The 24,643-nt window shown below is 44.1% G+C and overlaps 1 protein-coding gene across 1 annotated transcript in view; it reads left to right on the forward strand.

Moving 5' to 3' along the window:
- Positions 1–24,643, forward strand: part of TBCD (tubulin folding cofactor D) — a 477,889-nt gene that overhangs the window by 436,538 nt on the left and 16,708 nt on the right. The window contains exons 36-37 of the mRNA XM_030208042.1: positions 7,091–7,180; positions 7,944–8,031. Of these exons, the coding sequence (XP_030063902.1) occupies positions 7,091–7,180; positions 7,944–8,031 (178 nt within the window). The remainder of the gene's footprint in view (positions 1–7,090; positions 7,181–7,943; positions 8,032–24,643) is intronic.

Below are 24,643 nucleotides of genomic sequence, written 5' to 3' on the forward strand. Positions count from 1 at the left end.
TAAACGACTGAACAGGAGTCCTCTACACTTGTTCCCCTATTCCAACTCTGTACTCCTCATAGTCCTGTTTTGGCCTTCTTAAATATGGCTTTACTGTTTATATTAGCTGTCCATCAAAACACAGATTTGTCTAGTACAATCTTTCACTCAGATCCCAGGATCAAAGAAGGATTCTTCACCTCTAGCAATAACAATATCAACATTGAGTATTCAATACTAGCATCTTTCCAACTTTCTAAAGAAATGGAAGTAGTCCATTAAAAAGTAACATTTTAGTGGAAAAAATGATTGATGTGATTTGGTCATGTTAGTTTTAAAGCCTGATACTTGACCATAGTCTAGTAAAAGGCAAGTTGTCTGTGCCAATGATTCTCTAGGTTCCTTTAAGGTTAGCAAGAGGTCATCTGCAAATATTGTGTTCATCTTTTCCTACCTGTATACTTCTAACCTCGAGATGAGCCCTGATAGTTTGTGTTAATGATTCTATAGAGGTTGTGAATATAAGTGCATCCCTGTCAGAGCTCAAAGGAGTCTGTATGGAAACCTATTTATTTTTAATTATCTAGATCATTCAAGAAGATTTCTGCAGGCTCAGAGATTATGAATGCGGTTATATCGAGACACATTGTTTTTTGTTGTCTATGGAAATCTGATCTGTGACTTCGGTTTCCTAGGAAAACAAGGAAAACAATTATTTTTATGAAATGGTGAAAGTAAGTACAATCTGAGGATGGGCTTTTTCTGAAGAGGATATTATTAATGGGTGATTTAGATCAACGAGCTTCAGTATAATATCACACCAAACTTTCTGATTTTATGTTAATAAAAAAAAGTTAAGAGAAAACTATTTTAACCAGGAATATACTACTAGAAAGTCCTAGAGAGATAAAGGATTAGTAACCCAAAGGTCTTATTTTCACTAATGCATACTACCTATGGGTGTCCCTTTAGGCATTGCTCATGCTGTCTTGTTCTACATCATAATCTAACTAGACACACTCTGATGGTGCTTAGATCACTGGACCACCCTGTTCACTCTTTTTTGTCTAATGGAAATCCAGCCTACCTTTCAAACAGTCTTCTCTACCCAGGAACACGTGTAGCCAATTTACCTAATATAAAGAATTTTGGACTGACCCCCTTTTCCCTAGGTACTGCTGTTCTTTTCTCCTGAAGCTTAGTCTGCCAGGGAGAAGGAATTTTCTCAATTTCCTTTTGAAAGAGAGCCTGAAACTTAAGATGTTTGAAAAGACACGCAGGTTGGGTTAAGTTATTGCAAATGTGAAATTGGCAGATGACAGGAGGAGAAAGTGGGCCTGTTTGAACCATAAAAACCTGCACATAAGGTTACATTTACTAAATTCATTCCAGATGTAATTTTCCAAGTGGCCTCTTTGTTTTGCTGCATTTCAGCAGTATCAGGATTGTCAGATCAGTTTAAAATCTCATTCACTTAGCTATATTATGACTTTGGTTTGCTGACAAAGGCAATTGAGTTAGTATGATAGACTTATTATTTCTAATATTAATATACAGTGTTCCTTAAAAATCTTTTCTTATGTACTACTTTGACTCAAAGTTAATGTGCACTTTGTTTCAAGAAACATGAGGGATTGAACTAAAATGAAATGGTTTATGAAAACAAATTTTCGGGGGAAAAGGCCAAATGAACCAACTTTTTTAGCCCTGCTGTTCAGAAGAGCCCATGAGAATGGCATGGAAAAACTGAAGGCGTTTCTCAAATACTAGAGTTTAAATATTTGTATTGGTTTTATAGATATAGTTTGTAGAACTAAAAACAGAAGAACATTAGTCGTGTCATACTAGGTCCATAAGCCCAGCATCTTTTATTTAAATTTAAATGTATTTATTATGTCCATCCCTAGACCCAAAGTGATCTACACATACAAATTCAACAAGTGGCTATTCGAGGTGCCCTTTTACCAAGCTGCAGGAAAAGGGGCCTTGCGCTGGCAGCAGGGGCCGTTTTTTCTTTAGCAGGTAAAAAGACCCCAGGCACACATGGCAGTGTGGTAAGAGAGCTCTTACCGCATGGCCATGCGACGGGGAGCCCTGGGTGGCGATGTGCTTCTGCGCTGACTCAAGGGTAACTGTGCAGTGCGCGGTGATGCCCAAATACTGCCGGGTTATCACCGTGCAAGCCATTTCCAGGAGTTTTACCCCTGGAAATGGCACGTGCTCTGGGCGAGTCTACCACCGGCGGCCATGTTGGGTCAGCGGTAGTCCCAGAAGAGTAAATGGCCATCTGCTACTTCCACAACAGAACCAGCCTTCCCAGTCACAACTGACCAGCACAATTAAAGGTCTCTATCAGGACCTACAGGTAGTTCTACCAACCCTTCCACCAGCTCATCCCCATGATATGTTGCCCCCCTTGACACTGCCCAACAAAGATTGTACACCTAGTAAGCAGAGGCCTCATTGAAGGTGCCACTAAAATTAAATACTGTCTTGTGGAAGTGCAACCGCTAACAGCACTAAAAGGCTGTGTGTGTTCCCTTGACCAGGACAAGCTGGGACACCACCAGCCAGTATCTGGATCCCTTTACTGGGAAACTGATAGAACAATTGGTTGGCATTCAACTCAACAACTACTAAATGTAAGAAACTGTCTAGATTCATATCAGTCTAACTTCAGACCTGTGTGTGGAACAGAGACTGTTCTTGTATCCATACTTGATGATCTCCACAGAAACCATGACAAGGGTCCACCTCAATACTAGTGTTGCTGGATTTCTATGGATCATAATTTCTTGCTTACACAGGTGGAAAAACTGGTATCGGGGTCACACTATTTGCATTGCTCAAATCCTATGTAACAGTCAACAATCAGTTCTGTCAAGCAACAAGCACATCATCACCTTGGGCACTGAACTGTGGGATACAGTAGGTACTCATGCTGTTACCTGTTTTATTTAATATTTGCCTCAAACTTCTACAAAGAAACCATGTGACAGACAAAGCCCCTAAAGTCCACTCAAACCCTAGCTCATTGAGAAAGCACATTGAAATAAATGGTCTATAAGTCAAGCTTTAAACTTCACATAGGAAAGTTCTGATCAGAATGCTAGAGGCAAGGAATTCCACCATTTTGGAACCAGAAAAAAAGAATATGGCATCTCATGTCAAGTTCAAATAGACACAGGATACAGAGGGGAGAAATAGAAGACATTTATTAGATGAACGGAGATTTCAAGTAACATAGTACATGATATCAGATAAAGACCTGCATGGTCCATCTAGTCTACCCAAAAAGATAAACTCCTAGTATATAATATGGTAACTTGTATGCATACTTGATCTTACATAGTAACATAATAAATGTTGGCAGATAAAGATCTGAATGTTCTATCCAGTCTGCCCAACAAGGTGGCCAGAGTTGAATCGGGTAATCTGCACAGGTTCCACTTCTACATGATCAAACACTGGTTTACTTAATCTCTGTCTCTCCCTGCCAATTTTGGGACACAGACTGTGGTCTGCCTGACACTGGTACTGCTCCAGCCGTAATCCTGATCTGTTTTTTTTGCCATTTCTGGGACCCAAACTGTAGAAGCGTGCCCGGCATTGGTCTTACTTCCCAACCTCTGAAGTTGCCGCCAAAGCTCACGTCAGTTATGTGGTCATTTAAGTTTTGCTTTACTTGGATTTTATCCTTTTTCTATATAATGTGCCTATGTGTTTATACCATACTTTCATGAATTCTGTTGCCGTTTTTGTCTTCACAACCTTCCACACGAGGGCATTCCAGGCATCCACTACCCTTTCTGTGAAAAGGTATTTTCTGACATTGCTCCTAAGTCTTCCACTCTGCAACCTCAACTCATGACCTCCAGTTCTACTGCTTCCCATATCTGAAAAGATTGCATATTAATACCTTTTTAAATATTTAAATGTCTGTATCTTATCCCCCCTATCCCTCCTTTCCTTTCCATTTTCAGGGCACTGGTCTCCCTTTCCAGCTACTGAATTGGTCAGTTAAGCATGGCTAAGTGTTTTTGATTCCATATATAGGAATCTTTTGTGCTTATCCCACGAATTCTTGTGTTCCATTACCATTTTTGTCTGTACTTCCTCCCGCAGGAGAGCATTCCAGGCATCTACCACTCTCTTTATAAAAAAAAAAGTACTTCCTAACATTACTCCTATGTCGACCTCCCCGTAACCTCAATTCATGTCCTCTAGTTCTACTGCTTTCCTTTCTCTAGAAAAGGTATGTTTGCATATCAATACCTTTCAAATATTTCAAAACCTGTATCATATCACCCCCTATCCCTACTTTCCTCAATAGGGAAGAGCTGTACCTAATAGCATATTTTACTATTCGGCCGAGTATGAATAATGGGCATCAAGCTTTAACAAAACAAATAATAAAAGAAGCAACATGAAATTGGATATCAAGTATTTATTTCTGTAGAATTTAATACAGTAGAGCCCCGGATTATTTGAATTTAAATCACTATTTGGCCGAATACAAATAATGTATTCAGGTTTGAGGCCAAATTGAATTGAATACGATATTCAGTACAGTCCTACAGTGTGGCCAGATATGCAGGAGAACCCGTATGCAGTGTCTTGTGAGCTCTAGAGTCAGGATCTTAAATTGAAAACAAAAACGTACTGGAAGCCAATGCAGTTGATAAAGAGAGGTGAAATGCAATCAAATGTGTTTGTAAGTTCACTGTTCTGCGTAATGGGAACTAAGCTTTTCCACAAAAATATAAACCAAGTCTACCTGTTTACAAAAACATTCTGAATCAGAAGGATTGCGAATATCTTAAATAGTGTAGAAAAAAGACCTTGGTGAACAACAGGAGACGTAACCATTCGTAAGGCAAGCCTTCAATATATAGGTGGCTCACTATAATCATCGCTAATGATATAAGACCTTAACATTTACAATTTGATCCAGTTTCCAACATTACTAAAAGAAAATCTTTTAAATAGAGGTAAAAAAAAAAAAAAAAGTTCCTCAGACATCTCTACATGATAAAACTGCCACATCCACTGTATGGCTGGATAGCGCTGGATATTTTCTCTACAGTCAGTGAACCCTAGAGGGCTAAGTACAGCTTTGGAATGGCGTGGTGGTTAGGGTAGGGAACTGAGGAACTGAGTTTGATTCCCACTTCAGGCACAGGCAGCTCCTTGTGACTCTGGGCAAGTCACTTAACCCTCCATAGCCCCATGTAAGCCGCATTGAGCCTGCCATGAGTGGGAAAGTGCGGGGTACAAATGTAACAAAAAAAAAGCATTTTTGTAATTCTAGAAGTTAATGGTGTCAGCATGTTGAGTTTTGTGACGTGGGACGCTAGACTTTTAAATCTTTGTGATTGCTGTAACCATTTTGTGAGTGCCGGAAGATTGAACATTTGTCCTGAAAGTTGCGGTTATTTTCCTGTCTTGGATTGTAAAAAAGAAAAATTTTCCCATGAAGCAGCTTGGATTAGCGAAACAGGAAACCCCTGTTGGGTGACTGGTTTTTGTTCTACCAAGATAAGTGTTTTGCTTTTTTTGTAAGAATAACATGTTTGACTACAACTTTCATGGTAAAGACTGCATTTTTAAATTCTACATTCTGTATCAATTAGTGTTATTGCCGAAGAATAAAGATTTGTTTGTTCAACATAGTAGTGGAGGGTATTTTTTTATGACTGATGATTATAGTGAGCCACCTATATATTGAGGGCTTGCCTTACGAACGGGTGTCTCTCCTGTTGTCCTGAGGTCTTTTTTCCCACTATTTAGGATATTCACAATCCTTCTGATACTGATTGCATTTGTAAACTGGTAGAATTGGGTTATATTTTTGTGGTTTGAATTCTACAGATTCTTTGAGTGGACTAAGCTTTACCCCAATGATGGTAATTAGGGTAATTGATGGGACAAGGGGTATTTCCTCTCAACAATTTAAATCTATGTAGCCCTTTCAATATGAGCAAGACTTTTAAAATAGGAAAAAGGCTTTTATCCCAAAAAAAGTATTGCCCGCCCATTAAAGGCTTTTTGTCTTCCAATGTTTTCTCTTTTTTTTTGGGGGGGGGGGGGGGGGGGGCTGAAGATACTCTTTTACTAGGGATTTCAGATAAAAGAATGTTTATTTTTCAGATGAATCAAATGTGTCATGTGTAACAGGTATTCTCTGAATACTGTTGTTCATCAGTCACACAAAACCATCTTCCACTTCATTGGCTTTGCTCCAGAAAAAGCTATATTAAAAAAAACTTAAGGGGCCATTTTACTAAGGTGCTTAGGTGCATACGTGCATCAAATTAGAACTACCGCCTGGCTACTGTGTGCCCCAGGTGGTAATTCTAATTTTTACACATGTCCAATACGCACAGCAGAAAATATTTTTTATTTTCTACCACGTGGCGCTAACTGGGTGACAATCGGCAGTGTACATGTGCTGATGATTACTTCCCGATTAACGCACGAGACCTTACCTCTAAATCAGTGGGTGGTGGTAAGGTCTCAGCCCCAAAATGGACACACACCAATTTTTATTTTGCCACACATCCATTTTCAGCCAAAAAAAGGCCTTTTTTGCAGGCGCACTGAAAAATGGACCTGCGTGCATCCAATGCACGTGCCTATACCAGCGCAGGCCATTTTTGGGCGCGCTTTAGTAAAAGGACCCCTGAATGGGATTGCAGCAGTGCAGGAACTATTTACCAGGTAGAGTGAAAGGCTTATACCGTTCCAGAGAACTTTGTCCAGTGGATATAGAGTGTGATCATGTGATCCACTTGTGTGACTGGTGAGCTAGTCTCTTCACAGAACACCTGCTATAGGTAAGTAACTTCATATTCAGTCAAACTGGATCACTTGTTCCATGGTATATACACTTCTTTTGTTTATAAAAACAAGTCATCATTTTTCTGAAAGCCCAAGTTCTGAAGATTAAAAAAAGGAAAGAAAGAACAATAAAAATAAATGTTTGGGGAAATTTAATTGCATTTTCTGCTTGCAGATTTAAATTTTTCTAGTGTTAGAGAACAGACAGGTTTCTTCCTCAGGTGTGTTTTCAAATCAAAGTCTGAACCTAAACTTTTCTTTTCATTTCTAGCCATCCGTTTGCTTTGGAACTGCTGTCCCTATGTAAAGAAGAAATTAACAAATCAAAAGATGTCAATAAGTTGCTTTCCAGCATTGCAGTGTAAGTTGGTACAATGCAAGCAAGTACTTCTTTATTTATAGAAAACAGGTATGTTTTACAGACAGGCAGTCAAGTGGTTAAAAATTCTGTTTTCCTAATTTTCTACATAGTTCTTCAGCACAATGTTTCTTCAAAAATGGGAGCATTACCTTCCTTTTCCTGGAAGGGTGGCTGTTTCTTTTGTTATAACTTGCGATTTATGCGGCATGTTCCTTCATTGCCTGTTATTTACCAGAACATCACAAAAAGGTGAAAATTGTAAAAAGGAGGAGAATTCTTGAATGCGTTTGTATTAATTTTTTTCCCTCTGAGATGTAAAAGCTTTTGAGGGGCCTGGCATTAATGATGAAATTACAGACCAAAGTAGTGGTGAGTACGTTATGTTATGTTATATGAACAAGCAGAAGAATAACACATCCTGCTTATGGGACTTTGTATTCTGTTGTATACTAACTTCTGCAGGGGCATTAAAAGTATGTCTTTGTTTGTGACTTGGAGAGCTCTTTACTATCTTAGGCACAGATTTCCAGTAGTTTCTTGTTTTTATTATGGTTTCGATCTCTGTTTTCCTACTGTACCAGAAATAATTTTTTTGTTATGGATACTTCTAGGTTTTGTGCATTTATACATGCTGTGAGTGTTTCCATTGAAGAAAAAGGGGGGGGGGGGGTCCTTGTTTTTTGAGATATCAATTAAAATGTGTAATGTTGTGAAATTCTGTTACAAGCAATTCACCTGACTTTATGCTTTTTATTTTCTTTAGGTTCTGTGGCATGATTCAGTTTCATGGTGACATCAGAAATAAGGTTTTATTCCAGCTGTTCCTTCTTCTCTGTCACCGATATCCAATAGTAAGTTCAATCATTTTCTTTCTAATTTGGAATGTTCTTTAATTCATAATCATTAAGAATATAAGAAATGCCATGCTGGGTCAGACCAAAGGTCCATCAAGACTAGCATTCTGTCTTCAGCAGTGGCAGTCTAAATCACTAAGAAGTGCTTTGCAGATTCCAAAAACCAGATCTATTTCTTGCAGTTTCCTCTCAAGAATGAGTGGCAGCTTTCTGAGGTGTACTTGGCTAATAATAATTTGTGGGCTCCTCTAGGAATTTGGCAAAACCCTTTTTTAAACTCAACTACATTTGATACCTTGACCACAACTTCTGGCAACAAATTTCACAGCTCGATGGTTTGTTACGTTAAAAAAACCCAAAACTTCAGTTTGTTTGAAATTTGAGTTTTATGGCATATCCTGTAGTCCTGGAACAGTTTGAAGGCACAAATGACCATTCCGTGTTTACCTGTTTTCTTATTGCTCATGATTTTGTAAACCTCTATCGTGTCGACTCTGTCATCTGTTCTCTAAGCTGGAGAGCTCTAGCCTGTTCAGCCTTTCTTCATTAGGAGGGGGCCATTAATTTACCTTTATCATTTTTGTCTCTGTTCACTGTAACTTAAAAAAAATGGCCACATGCTAATGGCAACATTCACACATGGCTATTAATGCAAAAAAAAAAAAAAAAAACCCAGACAAATGCCTTGGCCTACGGGAAAAATCTGCATAAGGGTGCACTAAGGCCACTTTTTATCGCAGCTTAGTAAAAGGACCCCTTATTTATTTGAATTTATTTACTGCCATTTTGAAGAATAAGCCAAACATAGGTAATAAATTGCAGCAGTAGTCATATTCCAATATCAATTCACATTATAGTATAGTATGCTATCAACACATTAAAACGTTTTAATAAGCAGCATAGGGTGTAAGCAGAGACAGATGTGATGAATTAAGAGGGAATAGCTTATGGAAAAATTGCAGAATAAGTCAAAAGAAGTGCCAGAATCTAATTTCAGCTAGAGTAAGAGTGGATAAGCAAGTCCCACTACAGTATGTGCTGCTGCTATTAGTCCTTGTGTTCAAGACTAGCTACTTAGCTTCTTCTTTCATGAAAGGTGTGGGAGAAGAGCCAAGCTTTTGCCTGCTTCCTGAACTGGAGATAGTGTATTATTCTATCATCCATTTTCAACTTTGGAAATAGTGGGCTACGTTTTTATTTTTTTTAGTAAATAAATATCTGGATAAAGTAAGGACAGACAAATTGCTAACTTGAACCAGTTTGCTATTTGGATAACAGTTTAAATGCTGCTACTATCCTTACAGTGGTGGTACTTGCCATGCTGCCCAAATAGCACTACTCGCTATCCATATATTTATTTATTTATAACATTTATACCCCACATTTTCCCATCCGTTGGCAGGCTCAATGTGGCTAACATCAGTCCGTAAAGGCAATCGCCAATCCGGTAAACAATATACACTTATATAGTGGCATTGAACATCCATGAACAATTCAAACACCGTGGCCAGCATGCAAAATAAATGCCAGCTCTGGAGTAAGTATTGATTCCTTTGTATATGCAATACCGTAGGCCATTTCAGCATTTCCTTGATTTGTCCAGGTTTCTTGACAAATCCGCTCCGCACTCCCCGACAGAATCCTCCAATGAGCACGCGACCACCTCACCTTCTTAACTCCTCTTCTCTGATGCACGCGCGACGGCGATGCAGGCAGGCTAGAGGTAGCGTCTGTGCTTGTGCTCGTGCCAGCCAGCGCCTGCCTGCTCAGCATCAGCTGGTGATAATCCTGCACGCACTGCACGCTTCACGCAGGCACAGTGGCTTACTTCTACTGTCTGCAGCCTGCCGCCTTCTCTTCAGCCGCTGCCATAATAATCGCGAGTCGACGAGAGCACGAGGCTGCAGCGGGACGGTCTGGTCTCTGTCTTCTGACTCTTCTCTTGTTGTGCCCTGCCTGTCCCTTGCTTAGCCGCCGCCATAACAGTGAGGTAAGATTCTTAAGAATGGGCTCCCATGATAAATTGTTTGGGATAAATATAAGTAATATAACAGCAGGTTATGCCATGATAAATATCGCGAAATTATGGTTTTTTTTCTCGAAGTGACACACCACCCAAGTTATGCTCGGTTTTTTGGCGAATTTTGACAGACCAAGCTCAAAAGGTTGCCCATCACTGCCCTAGGCAGTTCTCTGTGCTGTTTTGTTTATAGCCACTAGAGGGTGTTGTGAGTTACCTAGGGCCCTGTGTGAAAGATATACACAGCACTGAAGGGGAGTCTTTTACTAAGGCGTGCTCACATCTTCAGCGCATTTAAGAGTGTACCGACACCGTTATCCCTTCTACGGTATTTAGGATGTCCGTCTCAGTTCTCAATAGTTTCATTTTGGAACGGTTTTGGAAACTGTTTAGAGCACTGCCCATAAAGCATGCAGGGATAATTTAAGTTATGGTCACTGCACGGGCCATGTATCATATGTTTAGCAACTGTTGCATGGAGACGTGGAAAGTTGTTTATTTCAGGAATTTCAGTACATATGATTTTGTCAATTATTTCCTTTCTTTTCGGCTTGTGTTCCTCTTTCATGATAATTAATATATGAGTGTGAGGTAAACCACGCTTTTGAAATTCAATTACATGAATTTTTGCAAGAGGGACACCAAATATATGTTTTTTGCATATATCGTGTAGTAACTCTTTTAGTTTTAAATGAAACACCCTTGCCAATAAGTCAGGTTGAAACTCTGGTGCCTTACCTTTTTTTTAGATTTTGAGTAATTTCTTCCCATCTTGGGTTGCAGGTCATAGTAATGAACAGATCTGGTTTGTCATATTTGCGAACTATTGCCAATGCATCCTGAAATTTTTGATGCATATTTCTTAGGCTGCCAGCAAATGATGATGGTAAAATAAATGCCTGGCCAGGTGTAAATCCTCCATTTGCAGCTTCACTTGCAAGGTGGTCCATTAACCCAGAGTATTTTTCAACTCTTAACAGTTTTTGATTTTGTTGAATATAATTAAGTCTGTTTGCCTCTGTTTTAATATATGCATCCACAAAATATTGTTGCGTTAGTTTTCCTGCACTAAGAAAAGGATTGAATTCGTCTCTTATTGCCAAATGGTGCCCATAGTACTGCATTTGCGTAACTCTTAGTTTTGAGTTGTTTGATTTGCAACGGAGGTGCATTATACATTTTGGTTGTTTAGACAAAGGAATATGTATCCTCCAGCTCTGATCTCCATGTGGAAAGAGTAATGGATATACCATTAGTTCTAGATTGGGGTCTAGCACACTGATTATCTCAGTTTTGTTTTCTTCATTTGGCTTGTTTCGGCAATGTATTATCAGATCTCTATGTAAGGGATGTTCCCCATCTCTATTTTGAAAAATGAAAGCCACCTCATTGACTCTAGGGGCATTATATCATCTTGAATCGTTTTTGCGATCTTGAACAATGGGCATTGAAACTGTTGGAGGTTCTATTCTTCTTCGTTGTGCTTCACATATGCATTCATTTTCTACTTCATACAGCATCTTGCGTGCGTCTGCAAATGGATTTTCCCATGCCATAAAATCGCTTAATTGTCTCATTAATGTATGGTTGATGTGTGCATTTGTTAAGATTCGTAGTCTCTGAACGGCTGCTTCATCAGGATCAAGAATATATAATTGAGCAAATTCTTTGATTGTCATTTTGAGGATGTAGTGCTGCTGTTCTATGGTAAACAGTACCATTAATTCGAAAACAGTAAGGGCCATATCCGGGTGGTGGTGCAATGTTAGCTCCCAAGGAGGCAAAAGCTAAGGAACTATTAATGGACCTAATGTTTTGTACAAAATTCTTTGAATATTCATGTTCCCCGGAGAGAAGCTGTTGTAATAATTCATTGTACCTAATTCCTGGAAGTTGTACTTTGCCCTTACTACAACATTGTGTAAATAGGTTGTCAGAGGGTGTTTCATTGTGAAAATGTTTGGCATTGCAAAATAGACAGACTGCGTTCATTGGACCACAACTATAGTATTGAGTTTCTTTCTCATTGATACAGTCTCTTATTGCAATTCCTGTGGTTGGAGTTCTGCACTGTGCTGTCACTGTATCCATTCTTGCTTTATTTTGTGCTGTGTCACAGGGTTTTTTCTTTTGTTTCAGATTTCCAATTGTTTTGCATTTGAAATCAGTTATATTTTGTGTAGTCATTCTTTGTTGCTTGTCTGTCATTTCTGCAAGTCTTTTCCGCCCTAAATCTTTTCGTTTTTGTCTTGTTGTTTGTCTCTGTTTCTTTGTCATTTGTTTAATTCTTTCATGTTCTAAATATGTTCTCCTTTTTCTATTTGTTGCTCTTCTTCTGTCATTTTTTCAAATCTTTTGCGTTGTATAGCAGTGTGCATTGTTCTGTGTGTTTGTCTCTGTTCGCCTGTCATTTCAGCAATTCTGTGCCTTTCTGAATCGGTGTTTCTTTGTCTGTTATTTTCACTTTCCTCATCAGTCATCTTTTGTATCCTGGACCTTTTTCTTGCAGTGGCTTTTTGATTTTCATGTGCCTTTTCGTCTTCACTCAGAGCTGCACACCTTTTTCGTTGTGCTTCAGCTCTTTTTCTTTTAACTTCAGCCTGCTCCTCGGCAGTTAGTGTTCTTTTTCTAGTCATGTGATGTTCACCATTGTTGGAATGTGTCTCTGATTGTTGTTTGTGAACTACAGTACATTCGACTGTGCCTCTGCTTCTCCTCGGTGCCCCACCTTTCCCTCCATGTGCTGCAATTTTTCCCTACACTCTCATCCTCTCCAATGCAGTGCATGTGCAGCGATTCTCCTATGCCATTCCCTCCCCTTCCCTCCGTCTCCAGCGATTGTGGCCTCTACATGGTGTGCACCGATTCTCCTATGTTCTCCCCTCCCCTTGCCTTCCATGCCATCCATATCCTGTAATTTGCCTGTGTTCGAGTGTGTGTGTGAGAGAGAGTGTGTGATAGCGAGAGAGTTGTGAGAGAAAGTATGTGTGTGAGAGAGAGAGAGAGAGAGTGTGTGTGTGTGAGAGAGAGAGAGTGTGTGTGTGTGTGTGTGTGAGAGAGAGTGTGTGTGACAGAGATTGTGTGTGAGAGAAAGAGAGAGACACAGACAGACTCTGTGTGAGAGAGTATGTGACAGTGTTTGCACTGTCTGTTTGTTTTGTATCCTTTTCTTTTTTAGATATTATCCTGTTTTTTCTGTTATGTATAAATTTATGTGCCTTGTTGTCCACTGGGTACCTCGCGTTTCCGTGTCTGCCTAACGTCAGCTCAGCTTGCCTCCAGCTTTCCCTTCCTTCTCACTGTTCCGCCCTCTGACGTCATAACGTCTTTTTGCGAGTGCGGGACAGTGAAGGGGGAATGTAACGTTGTAGGCTGCTGTCCTTCGCCTCTCAGTCTCGCGCCATTGCTTACTGCGTTCACCCGCTTCCTGCCACCCTGCTGCCTAAATTGTACCTCGGGTTCCATCGCTGTCTGCCTGTTTTCGTAACATCCCCTAACATCAGTTCATCTTGCCTCCAGCGTTCCCTTCCCTCTCACTGTTACGCCCTCTGACATCATTATGTTTTGACGCGAGGGCGGGGCATGAGGAGGAACGGAACGCTGGAGGCTGGCTGACGTAATTTAATGTTACAAACCCAGGCAGCCAGACAGCGATGGAACGTTGGAGGTGCAAATTATTATATAGGATGTCTCTGCGTGTGTATGAGATACCTTTGATCCTCCAGCCCCTCCCAATCTGGATCCTTCAGTGAAGTTTTTCTGTTAGTGTTTAGTGAAAGAGTAGCTAGAAAGCATGAATGTACAGACGTGTAATTGTAATAAAAATTATGTTACTTCAAGTGTGTTGTTGGTTTCAGCTATTTTATACTGTAATAGAAAACATTATGTATACCTTACCAGTAAAACCAAAACCTTGACTTTGCCATGTAGGCACATCCTTTTTCCCCCAAACGGAGTCCCATACGTATTGCAGATATATATAGACTGCTAATCTAAGGGAACAACCCCTAGATCAGGGTTCTCAACCCAGTCCTCAACACATACCAATCCAGTCTGATTTTCAAGATATCCACAATGAATATGGATGAGATAAATTTGCATGCACTGCCTCCGTGTATGCAAATCATCTCATGCATATTCATTGTGGGTATCCTGAAAACCTGACTGGGTGCATCCTGAGGACTGGCTCAAATGCATTACTCAGTGGCACAGCCAAGCCCCATCAAGAAGGAAACATAAACTGGACTTTCCTCTGCCACATCTAGAGGTGTGGTCATTACTGCATTACTAATCTAGTCTGTACCTTTTAATGAACTTTGAATGATTTAGGTAAGAAGAACAAATAAGCTCAGAGTACAGTGTGTTGAATTGTTTGTATTGCCATTGAGGGCCATTGCAAAAGTTGTTCCCTAGTAAGTAGTGAACCAGTACTGACAGGATGTTTGAGGAGTAAAAATAAAAGCACTCATGTCCTTCGCTTTAACACAGGGACTAAATAAAGAGTCTTTTTGGGAAGCAAAATGAATTGCTCTTATCTTTGGCAGTACGAAAACAGTAGTCAAGCTGCAGGCACAGAAAGAAATGTATAAAAACACAGGAAGTGAAAAGAATGATGCCAATGACAAATGCACGTACATTTCTCTACCTAGATAGCACTTTATTTATTTATTCATTCATTCAGAACTTTCTGTACAGTTTTAACTGACTAGCAGAACAAAATGGTGTACAGACTAAAACAAAAAAGGAAAGGAACTACAATACTTAAACAGAAATGAAGACCATCCATCCTAGTGTAGCATCAAATCACTCATTCCCATAAATTCAATAAAAATAAAACATTTAAAGCATTGGGTTCCAGAGCAATCATGTCATTCGAACCAGGAATTATAAGCCTATTGATACAGCCAAGTTTTTAATGCTGATTTAAAATCCGTTAAGGAAAGTTTGCCACAAATTGTAAGTGGCATGGAGTTTCAGAGTGCCGGGGCTGTAAAATAAAATGCACTGTGTCTGGTAGTCTCCATCTGAGCCATACGAAGTCCAGATAAAATCATATGATGGTCGATTAATGATCTTAAGATGTATGTAGGAGTGTAAGAGATAGTTACTGTAGAAAGATAAGGTGGAGTTGCTAACCAAAATGTCGTAAAGGCAAGAAGAATTCTGATACAGCCATAAATGATCCTTTATGATCTTGTGATAGAGATTAATTAGTTGAATCAGACTGCAGCTATCCATAGTTTTCCATTATTCTCTGAATGTTTTCTGGTTGTTGAGTACTCTACTACTTTCAACCAAATGCATTGTCACCTACAGCTGAAATTGTACTTGAAGCCTGCTCAACAGGGTTTGTAGTAGAGTTCTGCTTGTTTATTCCTCGGTGACCTAATTCACCGTTTTTCTCAAAACATCCACAGTTCAAGTTTAGAACAATTATACTTTAGACTTTTCAGGATCAGTAAAGCTGAGTTTCTCCATTCTTGTAGACTTTCAAAAGATCAGATAGCCAGGGTTGGAACCCAAGCTACCCTCTATTTAAGACTGGTGGCTACTTCAGTTAAGCCTGCATTTCTTTCACTCAGTGTAATCAGCAATTGGGACTGAACAGGCAAAACTGCAGAGTTTCAGGCCATCGGCAACCTTTCTCTCTCTCTTCTTCAAACCACATGTGAATCAAGATGACGACAACAAAAAAAAAACCTCTCCAGCACTGCTGGTAAACTTTAGTTTTGTTACTTTCCTCCACCGTTCCTTAAGGGAGAGAGGAGGCCTCCTCACCCAAACAGATTGAAACCAAATGAGAGAGAGAAAGAACATTGTTACTCAAGCTTCTGTTAGCAGCCTGTGGCTTCATACTCTGTGGCAGCTTCTCCAGATTTTTATCCATAGGCGGTACCTCAGACTTGGCCCCTGGGACTACAGCTGGTGAGAACTCCCTGCTTCCATATCATCAAGCTGATCAATCCATAGACTGGTGGGTTGTGTCCATCTACCAGCAGGTGGAGATAGAGAGCAAACTTTTGCCTCCCTATATGTGGTCATGTGCTGCCGGAAACTCCCCAGTATGTTCTCTATCTCAGCAGGTGGTGGTCACACACAGCAGCAGCTCTGGCTAGGCCTCCAAGCCTAATCCTTAGGTTTTGTTGAGGCCTGGGGTTGAGGGCTCTTTTGAGCAAGTGCAAACCTGGTGGTGCCAGGTCCCTCCTTTTCTCCCCCCTCCCGCTGGCTCCGTTTAAAAAAAAAAAAAAAAAATTTTAAACGTCTTTAAAGGCGTTTAATTCGACGTTTCTTTAAACGTTCATTGCAGCTACTCACTGGGACACCAGTTCGTTACAGCTCGGAGCGGCAAGCAGGTAATTTTACCTTTTTATAGCGGGCAGGGGGTTCCCCGATTCTTCTCCTCGTGGCACATGGCGTCGGAGGGCGAGGGCGCAAAGGGTCGCTCCCCGGATCGCTGGAGCGCTTCTAGAGGGGATGCGGGGGTTTTACAACCTGATTCGCCCTTGATGGGTGACAGTTTAGTGGCCGATGAATGTCCCGGTCGTTCCTCCGGCGTGGCGGTTTTTTCCCGCCATAAACGCCCATCCCCCGCTCCTCGCCTCCGCCATCTTGGCCGGCCACGCGGCTCGGACGGCTTCTTCGTGGGCCGCCCTTGAGGTTGGAGACATTAATGCCATGAACGCCCTTAATTTGGGCGACGGCACAAGCGGCTAAAGTTAAGCGCCGTTCTTCCCGCGCGGCTCCTTCGCGGAGTTTCGCGCCGGATGCCATTTTGGATGCGCAGCATGTCTCTCCCCCGCTATTGCGAGCGCCGGTTGAGAGTGCGTCTAGGGCTGTTGCCCAGGCTGCGGAAGTGCACAGTCTGGGGGGTTTCTCCCCCGAGTTTGTTTTGCTGCTGCATCAGGCTTTCCTCATGCAAAATGCTGCCCCTGCTCCCTCTTCTGATAAAGAGGTTGAGGTTCCCAGAGGTAAACGCCCTCGGGTTGATTTCCAGGCCTTGGAGGACTTTGTCTCCTCCGATGTAGATGAGGGCAGCGTGTCTGAGGTCTCCCAACGGTCCTTTGCGGATTCCTTGGAGGAGATAGATCCCCGCTCGGATGGAGCGGATGACCCCTCTGCAGCGCGGCTTTTTAGCCCAGAGGATTTGCCCAACCTGTTTTTACAGGCCATGGACACTTTGAAGATTTCCTCTCCGGAGGACGTCTCTCCCTCAGCCCCTGTTGGCTCTGCCATTATGCTGGGGACGAAGCGCCCGCCTAGATCCTTCCACGTGCATGATGCCATGCACTCCTTAATTGCGGCTCAATGGGATGTCCCGGAAACGAGCCTTAAAGTGGCTAGGGCTATGTCCCGCCTCTATCCTTTGGCTGTGAGTGAACGTGAGGCCTATCTGTGGCCTACCGTGGATTCTTTAATCACTGCGGTGACTAAGAAAACGGCGTTGCCGGTGGAAGGTGGCACGGCCCTAAAGGACGCCCAAGACAGAAGATTGGAGGCGGCCTTAAGGTCGTCCTTTGAGGCAGCTGCTTTAAGTTTGCAGGCCTCAGTTTGTGGCTCCTATGTGGCCAGGGCGTGCCTGACTATGGTGCAGCGGGCTTCCCCCTCGGATCTTTCCTTGAGGGCTGATTGGCCGGCCCTGGAATCGGGCTTAGCCTATTTGGCAGACTTGCTGTATGATGTCTTGAGAGCCTCAGCTAAAGGCATGGCTCAGACAGTCTCTGCGCGGCGGTGGCTTTGGCTGAAACATTGGTCTGCTGACCACGCCTCTAAATCCCGCCTGGCTAGATTGCCTTTTAAAGGCAAGCTGCTCTTTGGGGTCGAGCTGGACAAAATCGTGACCGATCTCGGCACGTCTAAGGGCAAGAAATTACCAGAGGTCAGGGCTCGGGCTAGTACTCGTCCCGGTACCTCCAGAGGACGGTTGCTGGAAGCCCGTCGGTACCGCCCGGGCAAGTCGGGTTCCTCTGCCCCCTCTTCCTTCAAGAGGATTTTCTCCCCCAAGCAGCATTCCTTTCGCAGAGACCGCCGTCCCGGAGGTGCTCCCTCCGGTCCTCCCCCAGGGTCTCGTACCCAATGACGGGGCCTTGGTCCACGTCCCAGTGCAGATTGGAGGACGGCTGTCCTCGTTTCTGGGCGAGTGGACCTCTATAACTTCAGACGCGTGGGTGCTGGAAGTCATCAGAGACGGCTACAAGCTAGAGTTCTGCCAACCCTTAAGAGACGGGTTTGTACTCTCTCCCTGCAAGTCTCCGGTCAAGCTGTGGCAGTGCAGCAGACCTTGGACAACCTGATCCGCCTGGGTGCGGTCGTTCCGGTGCCAAAAAATCAGATTGGCAAGGGACGTTACTCCATTTACTTTGTGGTTCCAAAGAAAGGAGGTTCTGTCCGGCCTATCCTCGACCTCAAAGGGGTCAATCGGGCCTGGAAAGTGAGGCACTTTCGCATGGAGACTCTCCGCTCTGTTATAGCGGCAGTTAAGGCAGGAGAGTTCTTGGCTTCCTTGGACATCAAGGAAGCGTACCTGCATATTCCCATCTGGCCTCCTCTCCAACGCTTTCTGCGTTTTACAGTCCTGAGACGACACTTCCAGTTCAGAGCCCTCCCTTTCGGGTTGGCTACTGCCCCGCGGACCTTTTCCAAAGTAATGGGGGTCATAGCGGCCTTCCTGCTAAAGGAAGGAGTACAAGTCCATCCTTATCTGGACGACTGGTTGATCCGAGTCCCCTCTTATGCAGAGTGCGGCAAAGCTATGGACCGGGTAGTTGCTCTTGTGAGCTCCCTGGGATGGATCATCAACTGGAAGAAGAGCCAGCTGCGCCCGACTCAGTCCCTGGAGTATCTGGGAGTTCGATTCGACACCCAAGTGGGCAGAGTGTTCCTGCCAGACAGTCGGATTGTCAAGCTTCAGGCTCAGGTGGACTAGTTCCTAGTAGCCTCTCCTATTCGGGCTTGGGACTACGTGCAGCTGTTGGGCTCTATGACGGCCACGATGGAAGTAGTGCCCTGGGCCAGGGCTCATATGAGACCACTACAGCTATCTCTGCTGCTGCGCTGGACTCCGATGTCGGAGGATTATGCTGTGCGCCTTCCCGTGGACCCAGCAGTGCGCAAGGCGCTGAGCTGGTGGACGCAGGCAGACAAGTTGTCTGCAGGATTGCCTCTGGTGACCCCGGAGTGGATTGTCGTCACGACAGACGCCTCTTTGATGGGCTGGGGAGCCCACTGCTTGGGAAGGACAGCGCAGGGGCTCTAGTCTCCTGCAGAGGCAAGTGGTCTATCAACCTCCTGGAACTCAGAGGCATTCGGTTGGTGTTTTTGGAGTTCATCCCGGTACTGGTGTTGTAGCCTGTACGGGTCCTGTCGGACAATGCCACGGCTGTGGCCTATATCAACCGCCAGGGAGGTACCAAGAGCGCCCCTCTAGCCAAGGAGGCTATGAGTCTTTGCCAGTGGGCGGAAGCGAACCTGACAGTCGCCATACCTTGGAGCCCGGAGAGTGGCAACTATCTGCTCAGGCGTTCTTGGACATCACGAAGCGCTGGGGCCAGCCGAGCCTAGATCTGATGGCGTCATCGGCCAATTGCCAAGTGCCGCGCTTTTTCAGCAGAGGACGGGACCCTCGATCCCTGGGAGTAGATGCTCTTCTCCAACAGTGGCCGACACAAGAGCTCCTCTATGTGTTCCCGCCCTGGCCCATGTTGGGCAGGGTGCTAGACCGGGTGGCAAAGCATCCCGGCAGGGTAATCCTGGTGGGTCCGGATTGGCCCAGACGTCCCTGGTATGCGGACTTGATCAGGCTCTCAGTCGACGATCCTCTGCGGCTGTCAGTGGAGCAGGGCCGGTTACATCAGGGTCCCGTGGTGATGGAGGATCCCTCTCCCTTTGGTCTTACGGCCTGGCTATTGAGCGGCAGCGTCTGAGGAAGAAGGGCTTCTCAGACAAGGTCATCGCCACTATGCTGAGAGCGAGGAAACGCTCTACTTCTACTGCTTACGCCAGGGTTTGGCGTATCTTTGCAGCATGGTGTGAAGCAGGCTCACTTTCTCCCTTCACTGCTCCAATTTCTTCAGTGTTGGCGTTCCTGCAAGAAGGTCTGGAGAAAGGCCTGTCGCTCAGTTCCCTTAAAGTCCAGGTAGCGGCTCTGGCTTGCTTCAGGGGCCGCCTGAAGGGTGCTTCCCTGGCTTCGCAGCCAGATGTGGGGCGCTTTCTCAAGGGAGTTAATCACCTGCGCCCTCCTCTGCACTCAGTGGTGCCTGCGTGGAATCTCAACCTGGTGCTAAGAGCATTGCAGAAGCCGCCGTTTGAACCCTTGTCAAGGGCATCTCTGAAAGACCTGACGTTGAAAGCAGTCTTTTTGGTGGCTATCACTTCAGCCAGAAGAGTTTCCGAGCTCCAGGCGCTCTCATGTCGAGAGCCTTTTCTACAGTTCACTGAGGCAGGAGTGACTATTCGCACAGTGCCTTCCTTTCTGCCCAAGATTGTTTCTCGCTTCCATGTGAATCAGCAGCTCTGTCTCCCTTCCTTTCGTAGGGAGGACTACCCAGAGGAGTACTCTGCTCTTAAATATCTGGATGTGAGACGAGTCATCATCAGATACTTGGAAGTGACCAATGATTTCCGGAAATCGGATCATCTGTTTGTCCTGTATGCAGGTCCTCGTAGGGGTCTGCAGGCTGCTAAGCCTACAGTGGCAAGATGGGTCAAGGAAGCCATGGCAGCGGCTTAGGTGGCCGCGGGGAAGGTGCCGCCTATCCAGCTGAAGGCTCACTCCACAAGAGCTCAGGCGGCCTCGATGGCAGAGGCCGGTTCCGTCTCCTTGGAAGAGATATGCAAGGCGGCAACTTGGGCTTCGGCCCATACATTCTCCAAGCATTACCGCTTGACTGTGGCTGCTCGGGCGGAGGCCCGGTTTGGAGCTTCAGTGTTGCGGTCAGGGATTTCTATGTCCCGCCCTGGGTGAGTACTGCTTCGGTACATCCCACCAGTCTATGGATTGATCAGCTTGATGATATGGAAGGTAAAATTATGTATAATCATACCTGATAATTTTCTTTCCATTAATCATAGCTGATCAATCCATAGCCCCTCCCAGATATCTGTTTTTATTCTGGTTGCATTTCAGGTTCAAGTTTAGTCTTCAGTTATTTCAGAAAGACTTCGTGTTCAAGTTCTTTCACTTGGATTCTTCAAGAGTTGAGACGAGTTTGTGTTACAGTGAGCTGCTGCATTCCTCTCCCCTCCGTTTTACGGGGCTGGATTGAGACATAAATTCTGCCGGCACTCCCTCCCGCTTCGTGCGGCTGTAGGGCAGCTTTGTACCCCTCCCGCTTCGGCGGTGTTAGGGTCAGTCAGCTCCTCCCGCGGTTGCGGTTGCAGGATAAGCCAGATCCCCCCGCATCGGCGGGTGTGGTGTCCCTCCCCCGCTCCGCGGGGATGAGCTGGACGGATTCCCCTCCCCCACTTGTGTGGGGATGAGCTGGGTTAATTCCCCTCCCCCGTTTCGGCGGTGGTGAGCTGGGCAGAGTGTCCCTTCGTGGGTGTAATTCTCTAAGTGCTGAGTCCTGCGGATGGAGCTTTGATATCGACATACTGAGGAGTTTCCGGCAGCACATGACCACATATAGGGAGGCAAAAGTTTGCTCTCTATCTCCACCTGCTGGTAGATGGACACAACCCACCAGTCTATGGATTGATCAGCTATGATTAATGGAAAGAAAATTATCAGGTATGATTATACATAATTTTACCTTCCTTCTGCTCTTCCTATGGGCATGATATATTGCTGATCCACCTATAGTGGAATGTTAGCCCCCACCCCTGTTGCTCAGCAACTCCATGGATTCTCTGCCCAACTTCTGCGATGGGGACAGTCCCCAATTTTCAGTCTAGGGATTTTATACATAAGGGCACAGAAGCCACTTATAAGTTGCCCAGGGATGCTTTGACATACTTACTGGAATAATGTTGCTTATTTTGAGATGGGGCTCCAAAAACAGGGATCTCTTCCTTCATCCCCTCTCTGCCTAATGTGTCATTTGCAGCTCTCATGGTCCCTTCCTCCCCCCCTTTGCTGACCTCCTTTGCTACAGCAGAAATGTATTTTCCTTTCCCATTTCAAATGGCAGTTTCTCTCTTAGTATGTATTACATGACATCTTATCTTCTTCAGACTTACATCCCATATGATTTCCAAAATGGCTGCTTTTTAGAACTTTGACTTCAGAAATTTATCCAAGCCATAACCACAGTTCTTACAAAGAAATGTTAGTTTCCTTCTGCTGTACAAGCAGAAAGGCTCTTTTTTTCATTCTTTTCTCCTAGAAGTGCTAAAACTTCCTAAAACCTAGCTAAATGGGCCTTTTTAAGGTCCCAGAACAGTGCAAGAAGACAGATGCTGTCACAGTTGTCTTTTCTATTCTTTGAATTTTTTTTTGTTATATTTGTACCCCGCGCTTTCCCACTCATGGCAGGCTCAATGCGGCTTACATGGGGCAAAGGAGGGTTAAGTGACTTGCCCAGAGTCACAAGGAGCTGCCTGTGCCTGAAGTGGGAATCGAACTCAGTTCCTCAGTTCCCCAGGACCAAAGTCCACCACCCCAACCACTAGGCCACTCCTCCTTCTTTCTACGGCTCTTGCAGCCCAATAATCAAAGGTAATTGCGGGCGCTAGAGGCCACTAGCACCGGCCTAGTGCCTGCATTTACTTATGCACCCATGATCGTTGGGCAAACAGCGCCCAGCCCGTGCCAGGCAATAGCGCAGAGCTCACTTAAATTACATTTAAATGAGCTCTGCAGTATTCTGCCCCTCTGATCATAGAACAGATCTGCTGTATCTCCAGCCCCCTAACCCACCCCCCAAAAAATCTCTTGTGGTCCAGGTGGGCTGCCAAACCAGCCCCCCACCTACCCTGGTGGTCTAGCGGCCAAGTGCCCCCCCAAGTACTCTGTATTGGATGAGGGAGTAGCACTCCCTCCTCTTCAGATGCCACCTTCAAAATAGCGGCACCCTGCCCTGCCCAGCCTAGTACCTTATATGGTAAGGAAGCCCTGCCTAGCACATCCCAGGATGCACTGGGCAGGGTGCTGCCATTTTGAAGGTAGTACTGGAAGAGGAGGGAGTGCTTCCTCCTTCCTCCAACATGGAGGTACCGGGGGGGGGGGGAGGGGGGAGGATTTGGCCAGGGCGAGTTGCAGGTTGGTTTGGCAACCCACTTGGGCCACCAGGGATATTTTTTTTTTTGGGGGGGGGCATGGGGGGATTAGGGGGACTGAAAATCCACTGGATCTCCTGCCCTCCTGTGCTCTTGTGTCGGGGGGGGGGGGGGTTTACATCATTATGTACATAATTTACACTAAAATTACATACATGATCAGAATTGAAAGAATTTGAAGTTGCAGAATTTTGTTGGGTCTATAATTGAGTTAAAATCCAACTGTTTGCTTTTCCACTTCATATTATATTTATATTTGTAACGCTTATACCCCGCACTTTCCCACTCATTAGCAGGTTCAATGCGGCTTACATGGTACTACAACTGGTTTACAAAGTAACATAGAATGGATACAGCTGTAATAAAGTGAATAAAGAGGTGTTTGTTTAGAAGTGGGTAGGTAAGAAGGGTAAGGAAGGAGAATGTTAGAGGAAGGGGATTGGGAGAGGGGTGTGTTATGGGATTAGCGTATTGTTTAGTATGGGAGAGTATATTAGAAAGGTACGAGGAGGGATGTAAGGATAAATAGGAGAGCAAATTCCAGGTTCTGTCTTCATAGTCTGATCCGGATAGCGCAGAAGGGCTCATAGCTTAAGTCGGGTCATTTGTGTAGGCTTGCTTGAAGAGGTAAGTTTTTAGCAGCTTCCGGAAGGGTAGATGGTCATTGACCATTCGAATGGATCTTGGTAAGGTGTTCCAGATTTGGCTGCCCTTAACGGAGAAGTTGGATGCGTAATATGTTTTGTACTTAAGTCCTTTACAATTGGGAAGATGTAAGTTGAGATAAGTTCGAGAAGATTTTGAGTTGTTTCTGGCTGGAAGGTCAATCAGATTGTACATGTAGCCCGGGGTTTCTCCGTAGATAATTTTGACAATGAGATAAAGATGTGGTATAATAACCACAGAAAGGGTGGGTGATGCCTGGAGAAAACAATTGTGGCAGAATTCAAAATGGCGTGGGATGAACACAGTAGGTCTCTGATTAGAAAATGAATGGAACTTAAAGGGTTGCATATGTGTTTGCATATCAAGTGGGGCTTAGATAGCAACTCTGGCTGAATCAAGTAAGGCTGGTGCTGGGCTGGCTTGCATGGTTTGAGTGCTGCATATAGCAATCCAGTTTAGGATGGGCTGGAGAGAGCTTCGATGGAAACCAGTAGTTAGAACATAAGGACAGAGCTGGGCAGACCTCTACTGTCTGTGTCCCGGAAACAACAAAGAAAGACCATGATCAAGTATATACTGTAATATCATGTTCATTGTTGATTTAATCTAGAATTGAGAATGAATGTGACTGTTGGGCAGACTGGATGGACCATTCAGGTCTTTATCTGCTGCCACTTACTATGTTACTATAAGACCAGGAAATGTGATTTA

The sequence above is a fragment of the Microcaecilia unicolor genome, chromosome 6 (assembly GCF_901765095.1).
Source record: "Microcaecilia unicolor chromosome 6, aMicUni1.1, whole genome shotgun sequence".
Taxonomy (NCBI): Eukaryota; Metazoa; Chordata; class Amphibia; order Gymnophiona; family Siphonopidae; genus Microcaecilia; species Microcaecilia unicolor.